Source organism: Mytilus trossulus, unplaced genomic scaffold (assembly GCF_036588685.1).
Source record: "Mytilus trossulus isolate FHL-02 unplaced genomic scaffold, PNRI_Mtr1.1.1.hap1 h1tg000128l__unscaffolded, whole genome shotgun sequence".
NCBI classification, from domain to species: domain Eukaryota; kingdom Metazoa; phylum Mollusca; class Bivalvia; order Mytilida; family Mytilidae; genus Mytilus; species Mytilus trossulus.
Window position 1 is genome coordinate 3560324 of NW_026963301.1, and position 17972 is coordinate 3578295.

Below are 17972 nucleotides of genomic sequence, written 5' to 3' on the forward strand. Positions count from 1 at the left end.
AAATCAAACCGGTATTAGGAAAATATCAATCTACATTCGTTTGATGTTATCCTTTTAATTTACTTGTGTTTCGTGTAATATGTTCCATATAATAATTTAATAAGCAATAAACGAATTTCCCCCCCCCTGAATAGAAACATGTATCTTGTATCGTTTCAAACGAAAAAAATAATGTTAAAGTATATACTGAAGATTTTTCAAATTATGATAAGTCAATAAAACTCGTGAACACTATCTAAGATGTTAAAGACAAAAGCAGTTGTTAAAATGTACAGCATAGAAAAAATAAAATAAAATATCTGTACAAGATAACTGACCCCGGCCAATTAGATGAATATGAATCAGGGTTGTTTCAAAACTTATCCTTCCAATTTTTACCTCCATGAGTGTATTACCATATTACACGTAATAGAGTATACAGTGTAGCAAGCCTAATCCGACACCTGAGTATGCCAACATCCTGCGTAAACTGACACATTTTCAGTGTCCCAAAATATGCGTATCCCTGCAGAAAAAACCTTGAGTATTTCGACACCCCGCTTTATCCGACATTTTTTTCTGGTCCAACAATGTGTCGGATTAGGCAAGTTACACTGAACAATTACATTAGAAAATATAATTTACAGTAGGTATTATCATTACCTCAATGTATGGAAAGCTTTCGACTGACAAATGACCATAGTTTAATAGAGTAACAGCTACATAAATAATGTGATCTTGATGAGCGTATATAGTCCAATTATGAGTCTTGTTCTCGTATACAGATGTACTATTTCCAACAGATAACACTGATATATCTGTAGTTGCATTTATGTGTTCTTCGACTCCTTTTTCTCGTTCTGAAATACAATATTTTAACTGTTTGACTGAATATTTTACGAATCTGACTATTAAGACATTTTATATAGGTTAGACCGTTGGGTTTCCTGTTTAAATGGTTTTACACAGAGTAATTGTTTGGGGCCTTTATAGGTTTCTATTCAGTTTGAGCCAGAGCCCCGTATTGAAGCCCGTACCTTGACCTATAATGGTTTACTTTTATCAAGTGTTAGATGGATGGAGAGCTGTCTCATTGGCACTCATGCCAAATCTTCCTATATCTATTAAGTGTTTGTTAGCAAAAATCATCACATGAGTACACTATACAAACATAACCATCGAGGTAAAGTATCATAGTGAAGCGCAATTAGTAATACAAATTGACCTGAATTAATTTGGTCGTAGATGAATTTATACTAGAACTGGTTAAATTAATTAATACCGAATATAACTAATTTACATCCCTTTTTTTTCAGATAAACGTTACTTTTGGTTACATCATGACGTTAGAAGACAGTTACATTAATCTATTCGACCTCATGATGCATAAATCTGTTATGAATATTATCAGCGTTTAAAGGGTGTACCCAACACTTTCACTAAAATTAATTTGGCTTCTTTAATTTTCATACGATTTTGTCAAAGTATTTACTTTAACAAAACTATAAAAAAAAAAAAAATTTGAACCAACGGTTTTGTCAAAATATTTACACTGGTTATATAGTAATTTGACAAACACCAATTTTGATCATTGAGAAGCTTAATATTCCTTTAACAACACAACGTAATTAAAGAACCTTAGTGAGCACGCTCACATACCCCACGTCCCCACATTGTCATTGGAGAAATTAAATAAGTGTAAGAAAAAAAAAATTATAAGAAAAATTAGTTCCTGCCAATATGCACATCTAAATAGTATGTCGTTATTATCTACAAATTTCATGAAATTCTGTTGTGTGGTTTCAGATTGATTGTTGGTTGCTTTACGCGGCATTAGCACAAAAGGCTATATCGCGGCGAGTGTGGTTTCAGAGGAGTTGAGATGACAAACTGTTGCAGAAGTACATTGAAGCAAATAAGTTCAAAGGGGCGTTACTCCTAGAAAAAAATTGAATCGCAATTTCCCGTCGATATGCACAACTACATAGTATGTCCTTATTATCTGAAAAGGTTTCGTGAAATTCTGTTGTGTGGTTTGAGAGATGTTGCGATGACAAACTGTTGCAGTAGTACATTAAAGTAAATAAGTTCAAAGGGGTGTAACTCCTAGAAAAAAAATTGAATCGCAATTTCCCGCCGATATGCAAAACTTCATAGTATGTCCTTATTATCTAAAAAGGTTTTGTGAAATTCTGTTGTGTGGTTTGAGAGATGTTGCGATGACAAACTGTTGCAGTAGTACATTTAAGTAAATAAAAGTTCAAAGGGGCATAACTCCTAGAAAAAAAATTGAATCGCAATTTCCCGTCAATATGCACAACTAAATAGTATGTCCTTATTATCTGAAAAGGTTTCGTGAAATTCGGTTGTGTGGTTTCAGAGGAGTTGCGATGACAAACTGTTACAGTAGTACATTAAAGTAAATAAGTTCAAAGGGATGTAACTCCTAGAAAAAAAATTGAATCACAATTTCCCGCCGATATGCACACTTTCATAGTATATCCTTATTGTCTGAAAATGTTTCGTGAAATTCTGTTGTTTGGTTTGAGAGAAGTTGCGATGACAAACTGTTGCAGTAGTACATTAAAGTAAATAAGTTCAAAGGGGCGTAACTCCTAGAGAAAAAATTGAATCGCAATTTCACGTCGATATGCACAACTACATAGTATGTCCTTATTATCTGAAAAGGTTTCGTGAAATTCTGTTGTGTGGTTTAAGAGGAGTTGCGACGACAAGAACCAGAACCGACGGACGGACTGACGGACGGACGGACGGGTCAAAAACATTTTACCCTCCGCAAGTCGTTGCGTGGGGTATAATTAAACGTTTAGCTGACTTTACAGAGTTATTTCCCTGTAGTGTTAGGTACCACCTTAAATCATCAAAATGAAGAAAGTCTTGTTGACATTTAGCTGTTAGGATTAAGTGAATCATTACAGTAACTTTGTCACATAACTTGTGAACGGAGAACATTCAATGAAATATCACTCGTTGTTTGCCCGATTTCGTGCAAACAATTCTAGTCGTACGTGTTTTGTTATAAACCATAAACTTTTGATGCAGTGGATTTTATAGGAAAATAAAACTGCAAAATAATTACTTTGGACTTCTATTTTTACATTCTTGCACCACTGGTAGGGCTTACAACTTATTGTCAGATTTTTGCTAGCAAATTCCTGTTCGTATTTCCCATCAGTTATCTCATCTGTTGCCAATACATAAGAAGAGGCTAGATCATCAATATTATTAATCTAAAATACATAAATGAAATATGATATTGTTGCCAGAAACCTCAAGCAAGATCCATTTATTTCATTTGAAAAAAATTGGAAGGAGTCAATGTGAATAAACTTCGTAGTCTGCTTGCAATATCATAACTCTATGCAAAATAAAGTTAGGCAAATAGTATCATATGATAGAAACACAGAAATAGAAATTGTTTCCTTATTAATTTAAGAAATTTGAACATCGTTAAACTATCGTTGCCTTAATGTAAACTTATGATATATATTTCGTCGTTCAGATAACAAATTTACAGTAGCAGTTCTAATTCATATTATGTCTAATATAACAATATCTACGATGGTACTGTATCTTAATTAAAATCTGCTCGGAATGAAGCTATTAAACCAAGAGTTCTACATGGTGAAGTTGAAATCGTCCCTTCATAAATTTTACGGACGCCATCGCTTGTTGACCCTTAAGGAATAACCGTTGATATCGGTCAGGTTCCTTATGCCATAAATACAGTCCACTTCCCTTTTCACCACAAATATGACATACCTAATTAGACTATTTACCAGTTTTGTATTACCAAAGCAACCCGACGGGTGCCACATGTGAGCAGAATCTGATTACCCTTCCAGACCACCTAAGATCACTTCCATCTTTTGGTGGGGTTCGTGTTGCTTAGTCTTCAGTTTTCTATGTTGTGTCTTTTGACCTATTATTTGTCTGTTTGTCTTTTTATTTTGTAGCCATGTCGTTGTCAGTTTAGTTTCAATTTGTGAGTTTGACTGTCCCTCTGGTATCTTTCGCCTTTCTTTTATCTTATTTAACAAAACTTTCTATCTTCAGTCCTGAGTCAAGTACATACATTTTTATTTGTGTCTGGTCAAATTCAATCTTGAATCATTTCAAAACCATTTATAAAAAGTAAACTGATTTGTGTTACCTTATACAAATAAATCATGTGCATTTACAGAAAATATTGTTGTATGAAAAATAATTGGATTTTTTAGTATAAAAGAAACAAATATAAAGAAGTATTTAGATACCTCAATGTTAGGAAAATAATCTGCCATCATTTCATTCATTGATATTTTGATATATATGAGCGTATCTGATTCGGCAGAAATAGACCATACGTATGTTGTATTTTCAAACGTCGACTTGTTTCTTATCAAAGACAAAGTTGTTAATTTGCTTGATGCAGATAGTTGTTGATATTGTATCTTTTCTTCTTCTGGAATACAAAAGTGAGAAATAACTCGTCTTGAGACTTAAAATACATCCTTACACTACTACTTGTAAATAAACTCATCATACAAACCAGGATTGAAATTTGATATTTGTCTCAGTCCGTCGCTTCGTCTACAAAAGACTCACCAGCGACGCTCGAATAAAACAAATCAAAAAAAGGTCAAAATAATATTAAGTTGAAAAGCATTGAGTACGAAAGTCTTTATTTTTGTTGTTTTTTATATATGGTTTGTAACATCTATACAGTGTATCAGCAATGACAGTATATGTATTCTTATGTTGTTTCGTAGTTTGAAATATTTGAGGTCTTGGCCAATGCGTGAGATATGTTTCATTCATATACTTATTTAACCATTGTCAGCAAAACATATCCAGCCAAATTATTCAACGATGCTACAGATAGGATCATTAAGCTTAACATGCTTAATACATTATTTAAAGAATAATAATAATATGAATATATTGGGTTGATATGTCTTGCATACGATAGAGAGGGTACGCGGCTTACTAGTCTGTGCGCAAGACTGTTCGTCCAATATAAAGTATAAGGTTTCAATTAATAAAACTAACCCTTAATTTGGACTCTTTTTTCAAATAGATGCCAATTATCGTTTTGAACATTATGATTGTAAAGTGCGGTATTGATACATTTGGTGAAGTTGTTGTAGAATGTAAGCATGAATATGTTACATTATTATATTAAGTTTGAATTTCGTTCACATGTATAATATATGCCAAATGCGGGTGTTTGGTTATAAACTACATGGACATATTTACACTTTTGTTATCTCTAAAATTTATAAAATATTGATCTAAATTAGTACATACCATGGACGAAGAATTGTATATTCTTGCTCCATTGATAAGGCTTGCAAGTGATTGTTAAGTTTTGACAGGCAAAGTCGGCTTGATAAGATCCATCCGATAGGTCATCTAGTGTTAATGAATGTGACATACGAGTCTCACCAAAGTTATAAATCTGGAGGTAGAAATTCAACTTTCAATGTCCAAACGTCAAATCAATATGTCTGTTTGTAATGAGAAGTTGTTAGTAAAGCTTATTTTACATTATAAAATTTTTAATGCATCTGAATACTATTTTCATCAAGTTAAGCTTTAATCTTGTTGTATGGCCGTTTCGTTATTCTAGTCATATTTTAGGAAGAGATGGTATGATTGCCAATAAACAACTCTCCATAACAAGAGATCAAATGACACAGACATCAACAGCTACAGTTCACTGTACGGTTTCAACAATGAGAAAATCATATACTGCATAGTCAGCAATAACGACAACTCTCTTACATCGCTCTACATAAGACAATATATGTATCAAGGCAGGAATATGACTGTTGTTATCAACTTTTTTGATGTGTTTAAGCTTTGGATTTTACCATTTGATTAGGAACTTTTCTTTTTGAATTTTCTTCAGAGTTTCGTCATGATAATGGTAAGTTTTTATAGAAAACTAGATGTGTCAAAGAGACATGAATGACCACGTCTCAAAAAGTTGAAAAACTGCAATTTCAATAACACATGAGAACACAAACATGATGGTAGTCTCAAATATAAAAAAAAAATCAGCTCCAAATCTGGAGGCGTATAGAAAAAAGTCTGTATAACTGTGATTTTCAACAATTTTTAAAGTTGTAAACCCTGATTATTTCAAAAATTAGCGGAGCGGAACGAAACTCAAACCTGATCTGTAACTCATCATGGTTAGCTCACATACCAAAAATCAGCCCAATATATGTCATGTATATAAGCATTTAGAAAAAGGTCTGTATAATTTTGATTTTTAACAATTTATCAAAGTCCAAAGCCCGAAATTACAGCAAAACATAGCGGAGCGGAACAAAACTTAAACTTGATCTGTAACTCATCATGAGTAACTATCATACCAAAAATCAGCGCAATATCTGAAAGCGTTTAAAAAAAGTATGTATGACTGTGATTTTCAACAATTTATCAAAGTCAATAGCCTGTAATTTCGGCAACGGCAGTGGAGCGGAACTAAACTCAAACCTGATCTGTAACTCATCATGGTTAGCTCACATACCAAAAATCAGCCCAATATATGTCATGTATGTAAGCATTTAGAAAAAGGTCTGTATAATTAAGATTTTTAACAATTTATCAAAGTCCAAAGCCCGAAATTACAGCAAAACATAGCGGAGCGGAACAAAACTTAAACTTGATCTGTAACTCATCATGAGTAACTATCATACCAAAAATCAGCCCAATATCTGAAAGCGTTTAAAAAAAAGTATGTATGACCGTGATTTTCAACAATTTATCAAAGTCAATAGCCTGTAATATCGGCAAAATAAGCCGAGCGGAAAAAAAAACTTAAACTTGATCTGTACCTCATCTTGGTAAACTCACATGGCAAAAATCATCCCAATAACTGATAGTGTATAGACAAATATGCGTATAACTGTGATTTTCAACAATTTATCAGAGTCCAAAGCCTGTTATTTCGACAAAAACTATCGAAGCGGAACGAAACTTAAACTTGATCTGTAACTCATCATGGTTAACTCACATACCAAAAACAGCCCAACAGGCGTTTAGAAAAAAACTCCGTATAATGGTTAGTTGAGGAATGACGGAAAGACGAAATTACGGAATTACAGACAAGGGTAAAACTATATGGCACCGACAACTTTGTTACGGGGTCATAAAAAATACTTAAATTTTAGAAGGAATATATAAATGTTTAACTTTTTTTATTTTCTATTTCAATTATTCTAGTCATGTTTTATGCAATCTTATAAAATGAAGTAATATACAATTAACATACCTTTATGTATGGGAAGTTATCACTCATACTATATGGGTTAGTCACAAGAACCGATATATGTATAATACGTTCTGGTTTTCCTACGATTGACCAAACATAGGTTTTGTCTTTAAACTGAGATATTGATTTTGCAAAGGACAGTGCCCGAATTTCATTAGTTGCTGTAATTTGGTGATATTGAACTTTTGGTTCCTCTGAAATAAGAATAATTTTTTAACATGTTGAACCTTTATTTTGAAAGAAATATATAATCGGCCAAGAATGTTATCTTTATAGTACATGTAGTATTTTATTAACCCTGTTTTCCGATGTTTTGATAAGACCTACAATAATGAACGATGCTTAGTATTTCTTTTTATAGTAAAGTTTTCTGTTGTCTGATGTGCTGTCCGTTATTTGTTATAAATCCTGTTATCTCTTCTGTGTTTATCTCATATGTCAATAAACTGTGTAAAACTATATGAATATTCCGAAATTTATATATTTCTTCATGTATTAAAGCAAAAACAGTATATCATTGTTCAAAAGTCATAACACGATAAGGAGAAAACACTTCCGGGTTACAAACAAAAACCGAGGGACATACAACTATAAGAGGAAAACAACGAACAACAGATACAATTAAGTGCAACACAAATCCAAACGACAATGTAATACCCACATATACGAACTATGAGATATCTACTGTCATTCTCCTGACATGGCAATATACATTTTAATAACAAAATGGTGGCTTAAACACGGTTTTAAAGCTAGCTAAACCTCTCACTTATATGACAGTCGTATCAAATTCCAAAATATTGACAACGCTGTGTGAACATGCATGATCATCAGATATAGATAAAAAGAAGTGGTATGAGTACCAATGAGACAACTCTCCATCCAATTCCAATGTATAAAAGACAAACAATTAAAGTTCAAATAGTACGAAGCTTATAATTTGATACGCCAGACGTGCGTTTCGTCTACGCAAGACTCAGATCAAAATAGTTAGAAAACTAAACAAGTCGAAACTACGGAGCCTTTACTTATACTATACAGCAAGCTATAAAGGGCACAAAATGGCCAGTGTAAAACAATCCAAACATCAAATAAGATGTGGTATTATTGCCAACGAGACAATCAACCAAAATGACACAGAAATTATCGACTATAGGTCACCATACGGTCGTCATCAATTAGCAAAGCTCATACCGCATAGTCAGCTGTAAATGGCCCCGAAATGACAATGTACAACAACACGCATTTTTTAAAGAAACTCAATCCTTACTTGCGTATGTCACAATGAGACTGTTGTCTTTAATAGGATGTTCATACACAATGGTTACATTATTACTTCTGGAAATCCATGGCCATTCCTCTACAGTCTTTAGGTCTTGTAAGGTAATATTTCTCACATAATGTGTACTCGATGAATCATATATCTAAACCAAATATAAATATTAATTAATGGAATAAAATGCAATCATCATAATCTGAATTCTTAGCAGTTGAATTTCATAAGTAACATTTCATCATCAATTCGTAACAAAAAGAAAATTATGTCATAACAAAATTGGGACGTAAGATACCAGAGGGACAGTCATACTCATAGATAAAAAAATAAACTGACAACGCCATGGATAGAAAAAAAAGACAAACAGACAAATAATGGTAGTAACATAGGAAACAAAAGACTAAGAAACACGAACCCCACCAAAAACTGGGCAGGTGTTATTGTGATTCGGAACAGAAGCAATTTCAAATATTAGTGTTGACCCTCGTGTTATTTCATTAAGGATGCACAGTCGTGCCGCCACTTTCTATTTCATCTTAATTTATTTGGTTCAAAATTATAATGAGATTGACTTCCATTTCAGATATGCAGTGAAACTTGAAAAAAAAAGGCGAGTTGCCTTGGTTCGATTTGAATGCGGACTTACTTTTAAATTATCCCTTTCAATTTTTGTTTATCAATATCAATATATTTTCAAAGATTATAAACGAGAACATTCGTTAGTCATGAGACAAGTTCACCTCATAAACATGTAATATAAATTGTAAAGTACAATTATTAAAAAACTTCCCAATTACCTTTCTCAATTGCAATTTTATTAATTATCAAATTTATGAAAATACATATTGGTGTAAAATAACTTGGTGTGTGTTCCAGTTGAAGATCAGCTACAAAAGCAATTTTTCTTTTTCGCTTATTCATTGTTATTGTTGTGTAGTAACTTTGTGTCATGTATAATGTTATAAACGTTTTCGCCAACAAAATGAAATTGAGCACATTGCTGATCATGAAAGTTTGTGACAACAACAAAAAATCATTTGTTCTGAATTACAAAAAATAAATATGGTATGGCTTAATGAGTAATTACCGTAATGTTATAAGTGTTATGTGTCAACAAACTGTGTCGATACGTCTTGTCTTGCATTGACATATTTATAACAATGACATTGTTTGGTTCTGCTGTTATAACCCATATATGTCTGGTGATTGGAATGCTAGTGTTCATGGAAAGAAGCGTTATTTCATCTTTTGCCTCAACGGTTCTGGTTATTGTTTCTAGAAAAAAAAACGGCGCAAGTTTATGTTATAGCTTACTCACATCAATTTATTCATACCATTTCACATTTAATTTTAATGAGTGTTACAACAACCTGTAAAGCTATCGTATGACGTTTGGCCAGTTATATTGCTTATTGTTAATGTTGAAAGTCTTACAATAAATGATATTTGTTCATGTTATATTCTTAATCATGAAATACAAAAGACAAAAATTTTATAGCACAATATTTGCATTCGCTTCTCGTGGAAATGCATCTGCCTTTGACAATTATAACAACCTAGTAACCTATTTCGGTTCAGTAAAGTTATTACCGTCAATGTTATTTGTATATCAAATGAGACGTTTTAAAAAACATTTATATAACCTTAGTGGAACTTTTTTTAATCAAGCATCATTGATGAGTAAAAATTTGTATTGCCAAATCGTGTGTCGGCCAACAAAATAATAAGCCCCAGATTTTATCATTTTTTTACTTCAAAGTTCAGAAAAGGAAAACTGAAATCATCAAGTTTGTCATGTTTGTCATGTTTGTCATATTCTAGTGTTATTCATATCTGATATATTCACGGTACTTTTTCAGAAGTACTGCTATTTTACACTTATTCCACAAGAATCTCCCTGTTTCTTACCTGTCTCACTACAGTTCTTCCCTGTATATCCTGGCTGACAAACACACTCATAGCCACCAGTGTCGTCAGTCTCATGACAATGACCATGATCACATAATAATTGGCTACTCCGACATGAATGGGGAATTTCTGTCAAATAATGCAATCGGTAATGTATTAGCATTCTAGAGTTTGTAGTTTTCTGCAAATATGTACTTTATACGAAGAATGGCATAATACAAAGCAAGATACAATTCTGATAATTTATAAAACAAGTACAGAACACATATTAGGTATCAAAATTATTGGCAAAACAATAGGAATGTGTGTATCTCAATGATATGTTAGGTATTTATAACTATACAATTCAATTTAAATGATGAATGTTTATCATTGAAAATTATCTGGTAGTTTGTACGAAAACACATTTAAGACAATATTTAAAATCTTAATTGGATATGTAGAACATTCAGGGCAATTCAATAAGGTTTTTACGTATGATTTTTGCATTTATATTGAAGAGTGACGAAAGATACGAGAGAGACAGTCACACTCATAGATCGAAAATAAACTGACAACGCCATGGATAAACATGATCAAACAAAAACAGACAAATAATATTACACATGATTCAACATGGAAAACGAAACAACTTAGCAACAGAGACCCCACCAAAAACTAGGACTGATCTCAGATACTCCGGAAGGGTAAGCAGATCCTGTTTCACATCCATCGCGTTGCTTATGTTATTACAAACCCGGTAAATAGTCTTACCCGTTAGGTCAAATTCATGAAAAGGGAAGGGGATTGTAGTAATGACGTGAGAAACAAATCCGATACCAACTGCGAAACGTTTATTCCATATTATCACATATTTTGCACTGATATGTACGTTTTTGCATGGCCAATAATAGCCGGAAGTCAAGGTTGGTTATCAGCACTCGGTGCCGATATCGAAATCAGCCCTCGATATCCATATCAAGACCCCGAGTTTAACTTCCGGTGAACTGCAAATCAAAGACTATTTGTAAACAAGATGAACACAATGCAAAGAAATTTAGAAAGTTACGAATCTACTGTAGAAGAAAAAAGTAGAAATCAACAGTGAAAATCACAAGTTCCCGTAAAATTTTGACTTAATAAAGAATTTAGAAAATATATGACGCCACACTGGAATAAGTAGCGATATAGGATTCTTCTTAAGCATTTTTTAACATTTGTAATGTAACACTTTAAAGTCGTTTAATACTTGCAATTTTTAGAATTAATATATGTATTGTTAATTATTTCTGAAACTTTTCACAAAACGTTGTTTACTTACTGTGTTACGAACTTTTTTTTAACTCACAGTGATATCTTTTTTTTTTTCTTTCGTTAAATATCTTTTTGATTTTTGATGAAACATCAAACATAATTTGGTGTAAGCCATTTGCTTTCTCTTGCTTAAAAATATGTGATCAATAGATTATTACATGTCATTTTTCATATGGTCCCTGATATCAGCCCACGACCCATATCAAGCCCTCGTGCTAAATCCCTCTGGCTTGATATGGGAGTCTAGGGCTGATACCAGGGCCATATGAAAAATTCCATGTAATAATCTATAATCAATATTGCTGTGAAACGGATATGAGTATTCTAAAGAACTATTTTAAACGGGTTTTATGTTTTTATGGATTTTTTAAATTCAATTTTTTTTTTATTATTGCACATTTAATCAATAAAACAATGTACATGTTTTACAAGAACAAGATTTCCCAAATGTTGAATTTTGTTAGGAGAATTGAGTTAATATGGCATGAAATAGTGCTTCAACGGAGACCTAATGACATGAGTCTTTTGCCTTTTTGTGTTTATGCTTTACTTTGAATTATCAAAAAATAAGTGCATAAACATTAAAGGTCCCTGTTTGGAATGACAGTTTACTTCAACATTTGATCAAGTCTGTGTAAAGTGATTATAAATCTTTTTTTGTTTCTGTGCATAGTTGCTTGGTATAAACACTTTCACTTCATATAAAACATAACACTTGAAATCAGAGGCCCGACAGTACAAAAGTAACTGTTTGCATAAATTTACCTATATACTCAATATTTATTGAGTAGTCGAATGGATTGTTTAGCAGCTGATGATAAATGACAGACACATTATTTGTTTTAGATTTCCATCCTTTCCATTTTTCTTGTACCTTTTGTCCACATACTTTCAACCCATCATTACTTTTAAGATTGATAGAATCGTTTATCTGCAATTAGAATTCTTGTATTTGGAACAAAGTATCAAATGTATTTCATATGTGACAATATGTAGCTTTTCCTAAGAGGTTAGGGTTATTGTGTATACCTTTCATTATTCTTCTGTTAAAGAGAGGGGAAAACTACGTATGTGATATTCAAATTGTAAAATGTAAAAAATAGAGTACTGTTTGCAGTACTGTATTGAAGGCTGGACAAATGCAAATTATATTTGTCTTCGTGCTAAGTGAAAGTGAATTCTTTCGGAAGTAAGCATTTGAAGTGAGAGGGTTAGCTAGTTCAACCCCTTGTTTTAGTCCGACAAATCATTTTCTTTAAAAGAAATCATCTTGTTAGCCCAATAACAAACCTACTAATCATAGCTTTCACATTAGACGCAATACAATAGATAGTTACATTACAATGTAACAGGTTAAAACAAGCTTATTTCAGGTTTCTTTACCTTATATTCCAAAAAATTCCCTTGTAAATATCGGTTTGCAAAAGGTATTTTGTAAATAGCTTTTTACAAAATTGGTTAAGATTTATGTGTAATATCTTTTAAATACAAATATATAACTTACTAATATGAAGGTTGTTTGGCAGTGTGGAACAGCTCCTAAAAATCCATTCCCAATGAATACTTGGTTAACAGTTATTTTTATTGTACTATTTGGATTTTTCGTAACGATAAAATGATCTTTTGTACTCTTTTTCAAATGAAGCCCAAGTGTTTGTGGTATTGTGGTTGCTGTTCTGATTTCTTCGTCGATGCAATTTATATTTTGTATGAAACCTAAGGATTGAAAAAAAAAACATCATAGTCATTGTAAAAATGCAGATTGATTTATTGACAACATTGACGCTTTTGTAATATATTTGCAAATTTGTGATATACAATGTTTATGTCATCAACCAGGCAATTGTTTGTGAAATCATAAAATTCACGAAGTGATTTCATATCCTCGCCATACAAATTAAGTTTTTAAATGACAATATATATATACAAAAATTTGGTTTTGATTTATGTAAAGAATAGAGGTGGTATTTTCCTTTAATAGGCGGCAATACTAGTAATACTAACATTTTCTTAATGTATCATTTTTGATAACAAAGACAGTTTTGTTTTATAATTATAGAACTTTGCTTTTATAGTGTAATTAGTGTAGTAAAATGTTTTCATGATCATCCCCGAATAGAGTTTATTTATGAGATGAAAATGAATACATGCCCGAATAAAAATAAAATTTATGAATAATCCTAATAATATTGTCTGCTTCTTATTCGGCAAATAATAAAAGGCTTGAGCAGGACATTGCCTGCAAACTTAAAGTTGTCATGTATTAGTTACTTAAGAAGCTAGCGGTTTCATCTGGATATTTTATGATTATCTGTGTTTATAATCTCGCGAGTTTAACGCTGTCATCTTTGAGCTTACCACTTTCTTTGATAAGTTCACCGCATTCCTGACAGGCTTGATATACTAGGCGACAGAAAATTAATGGGATCAACAAGGACAATTTAAACAATCGGTTGGTGTATTCTATGGTTGGCTATACATATGAAATGATGCAGCATTCGTTTAATATTATCAATTGTCATAATTGATAAGTAATTATTATGATTATTTCATATTGTTTTATAATCACTTATGTAATGAATATGTTTATTAATGTAGTTGTTAGCCGTATCATGTTAATATATAATATATGTTGAGGTCAAAAACAGTGTCGCCAATTATACTTAAAGACTCAGTTATAATTATTATTATCCAAGTAGATATAGTTATTTCGTTTTAAAGATTATTTAACAGGCTGAGTAAAAAGCAAACTGATACATATCTTGGGCAAATTAATTTCTCGAAATCTTCCATCATGTTCTTTAATATTTCGGTATATACTAGTATTCTGCAATGGGGTTTTTAGTTTGAAATTGTGTGTTATTTCATATAAAAAAAATCTTTGTATACAGTGTATATGGTTATTGGATAATTTTTTAAAAGAACCTATTATAAATTTATTAAAGCACACAAATACAAAAATTACGGGAAACAGTTTATTCAACAATTACTGCACTGTGAAAATACGACATGACTTTCTTGTCAAATACACACTAGAAAAGCTAAAATGATATTTATAAAGGAAAATTCAATATATACTTCAATTAAAAGAAATATTAAACTTACACAGAAATACTCCTAAGAACCCAAGTGCAACTACCTTCATTTCAATGCACCAAAACAGGTATCTATTGTGATTCTGGTCTTGTTCTGAAATATAAGTGACACAATTATATAATAAGTAAGGTTGTATTAAACACCTTTACTAAAAAAAAATGCTCGTTTATTTTTATGAAATTTTGACAAAAAATATAATTTTGATCGTTTGAAAAAAAATATAATATTTGATCGTTTGAATAAAAATATAAAAAATTAAAGGTAGAACCACACACTTTATCGAAAACAAATTCTTTCGATAAATAGCATTTTGACAAACACTAATGTGTATCACTAACTTTAAAAAGGTTAGACCATCTCTTTAATATTAGAACATGAATTTAAATCGTTCACTGATGTTTGCGGAATTATCGCCCTGTAGTGTTATGTCACGGCCACCTTCAATGTGTGTTTGATGGTTTCAGTACACAATAATAACCAAAACAGGATAACTTTAAAACAAAATGATCAGTTTTGATAAATGAAACACATACATAAAATGATGCACGTTCAATTATATAAATTGCATTTGCGGTATAGGAACATAGTTTTTGTCTAATAAGTGCAATTAGTAAGGTATGTTTTCATTTATGTCAGCTGTCCTATATTTCTTTTGCAATAACATTCGCTGTTCTTTCTTTTTTTTTTTAAATGTTTAGGTTCTAATTGTTTGTCTATTAGTATTAAAAAAAAATTGTATTTCAACTTAATGATGCGTTCATACGTAATTCGAATTCGATTCGCATTAACTAATTCGAATTTGTTTAATTCGCATTCAAAACGTTATACATCCAAACGAAGATTCTAATTAGAATTGCAGTGTGCGTCAAATTGGCTTTACTGTCCGAACGACTTTAACCTTTAATTCGTATCAACAAAAACGGATTTCTAATGCGAATTGGTTATTGCGAATTAGCCAATTTGAATCAATTCGAATTCAAAATGAAGAGTGTGGGAACGCGATTAGCGAATTCGATTCGAATTAAATGTACGTGTGAAATAAGCAGGCCGTACTTTAACCTATAATGGTTTACGTTTTAAATTGCTATTTGGATGGAGAGTTGTCTCATTGGCACTCACACCACATCTTCCTATATCTATTAGTAACATTTTGAAACATTGGCCTTTTTCATATATACATGTACCTATTATCAAAAAAGTAAAAGCTTTGTACAGCAGACAACAGCCGACAGACACAAATGTGTCTTCAACACAGCGAGAGAAAATCACTAACCCGGATGTGTGCTAACGATGGCCCTTTAATAAAAAAATGTACTAGTTCAGTGAAAATGTTCGTCATACTAAACTCCAAAACATATCAATGAAATAAAGTTGAAAACACATACAAGACTAACAAATGCCTGACTGGGGACAGGCACAAATACGCGTGGTTTCAAATTGACTGTATGTTCTCTATCTATGCATGTTATAGGCGAATAATTATATTCACATCGTAAAGAATCGGGGCGATTTAGATCTTGTCAACCTGTATAGACACCATTGAAGTCTATAATTGGCCTCTTTATATCGTATGCATTAGTTATTTGCGTTGGTTTGACGTATTTATACGTCTCTTCCTTTTATGCATTTTTTTCTCTCTTACATATGAATCAAATTTGGCAAACCACATTTTTTTTATGGTCTTTATTGTCATTTATATCTTGTTAAATTTGCACTTTTCAAAAAAATGGTGCTAAATTTATCTTTGTTTCAAATATAGAAATACGTGGCATGAGTAAAGTTTTAACCTGTCAAGTGTTATAGAAACAAAAAATCACATAATATTTCATTGCATATACGAAAATAACTATCAATGAAAGTTAACCAATATTCCAGATAAATCGCTTTCATATGTTACATGCATGTATGTTTTATTCAAGAAATGACTGTAATATTTTTTCTGTCTATGAAGAAATAATATAAAAAAATTGGTGAACACTGAATAACGCGCGTAGCGGTTTATTTAACAATGTGCACCACACTTTTTTTTATGTTTTTTCTAATAGATAGAAAAAATATAACAGTACTGACTTATAATTTAATTCTAAATTCCATTTTAAACCGTAGAAAACTATGAAAAAACGTTGATGACGTCACGGTCATATGACTAAATTATGTCTATGGGCTGATAACAAAATAACGACAGACAACCAGAAGACGCGTTACATCCAAAATTAAATTATAATTAAATAATATTATAAATTAATGGTATGGTAAGTCAAACTTTATTAACTGTTCGATGCTTTAAACTGTCGATTATGTTAACGGTGTCAAATTCGTAATCATTGCTTTGTAGCAGACTTAGACGTATTTAGTTTATGTATTTTTTTTTTTCATTTGCTTGCTTTAAATTTATTTTGTCCTTCGTTGAAACTAAAATTATATTAAATAGGGAATAAACAGTTGACGTGATACTGCGTGTACTTTAAAAGGTCCAAAAACTAATTACGTTGCTATATTGTCAAAGCAGTTTTCTAATGGAAAATATAATAAAAACATAATTTTATATATATATATCCTAATTATAAAATACTCAATCGTTTCAAGCTAAAAACAAAATAAAGCAAAATGTAATTGTGTCTTTAATGCGTGCATATTTACACATCACTCGTTAGCAATCTAACAGCTGCGTGTTAAAACTTTAAATTTCAAAACCGCAACAACATCAACACGGCGATCTTTAAATATTCAATTATAAGTGCAAAGCAATTAATAATCCTCAATGGTCTTCTATTTAAATGAATAATCAAATGAAAAAATCAAATGCAAAATAAGACAAAGTACAGATCTTCACAAACTGAATAAGTTAAAAGTATATGATGAGTTCATGATGGACTTGTTTGTGTCGGCGGAGTAATCAAATATGTCTGTGCAAATTGACACAATCCGACATTAATGCGCCCCGTAATGTGTTTGTGGTTATGACACACCATAAACAATATCATTAGTTAAATGTTTTGTCTGAGGTATCTTCCCAACATAAAAAGGATCATTATTTAGAAGACAAAATGATGTCCGCTCATATGTCAATCACTGATTGAAATGAACAAAGAAGATATTTGTTGATGTTTAAATGTTTTTCTTACTTTTCTCGTA

The 17972-nt window shown here is 31.6% G+C and overlaps 1 protein-coding gene across 1 annotated transcript in view; it reads right to left on the reverse strand.

Moving 5' to 3' along the window:
* The window catches only part of LOC134700233 (uncharacterized), a 43139-nt gene that overhangs the window by 21523 nt on the left and 3644 nt on the right, over positions 1-17972 (reverse strand). The window contains exons 2-12 of the mRNA XM_063561593.1: positions 14847-14930; positions 13246-13457; positions 12507-12672; positions 10449-10577; positions 9628-9815; positions 8535-8688; positions 7265-7458; positions 5290-5440; positions 4257-4444; positions 3080-3230; positions 643-839 (exon numbers count right to left, since the gene is read on the reverse strand). Of these exons, the coding sequence (XP_063417663.1) occupies positions 643-839; positions 3080-3230; positions 4257-4444; positions 5290-5440; positions 7265-7458; positions 8535-8688; positions 9628-9815; positions 10449-10577; positions 12507-12672; positions 13246-13457; positions 14847-14930 (1814 nt within the window). The remainder of the gene's footprint in view (positions 1-642; positions 840-3079; positions 3231-4256; positions 4445-5289; positions 5441-7264; positions 7459-8534; positions 8689-9627; positions 9816-10448; positions 10578-12506; positions 12673-13245; positions 13458-14846; positions 14931-17972) is intronic.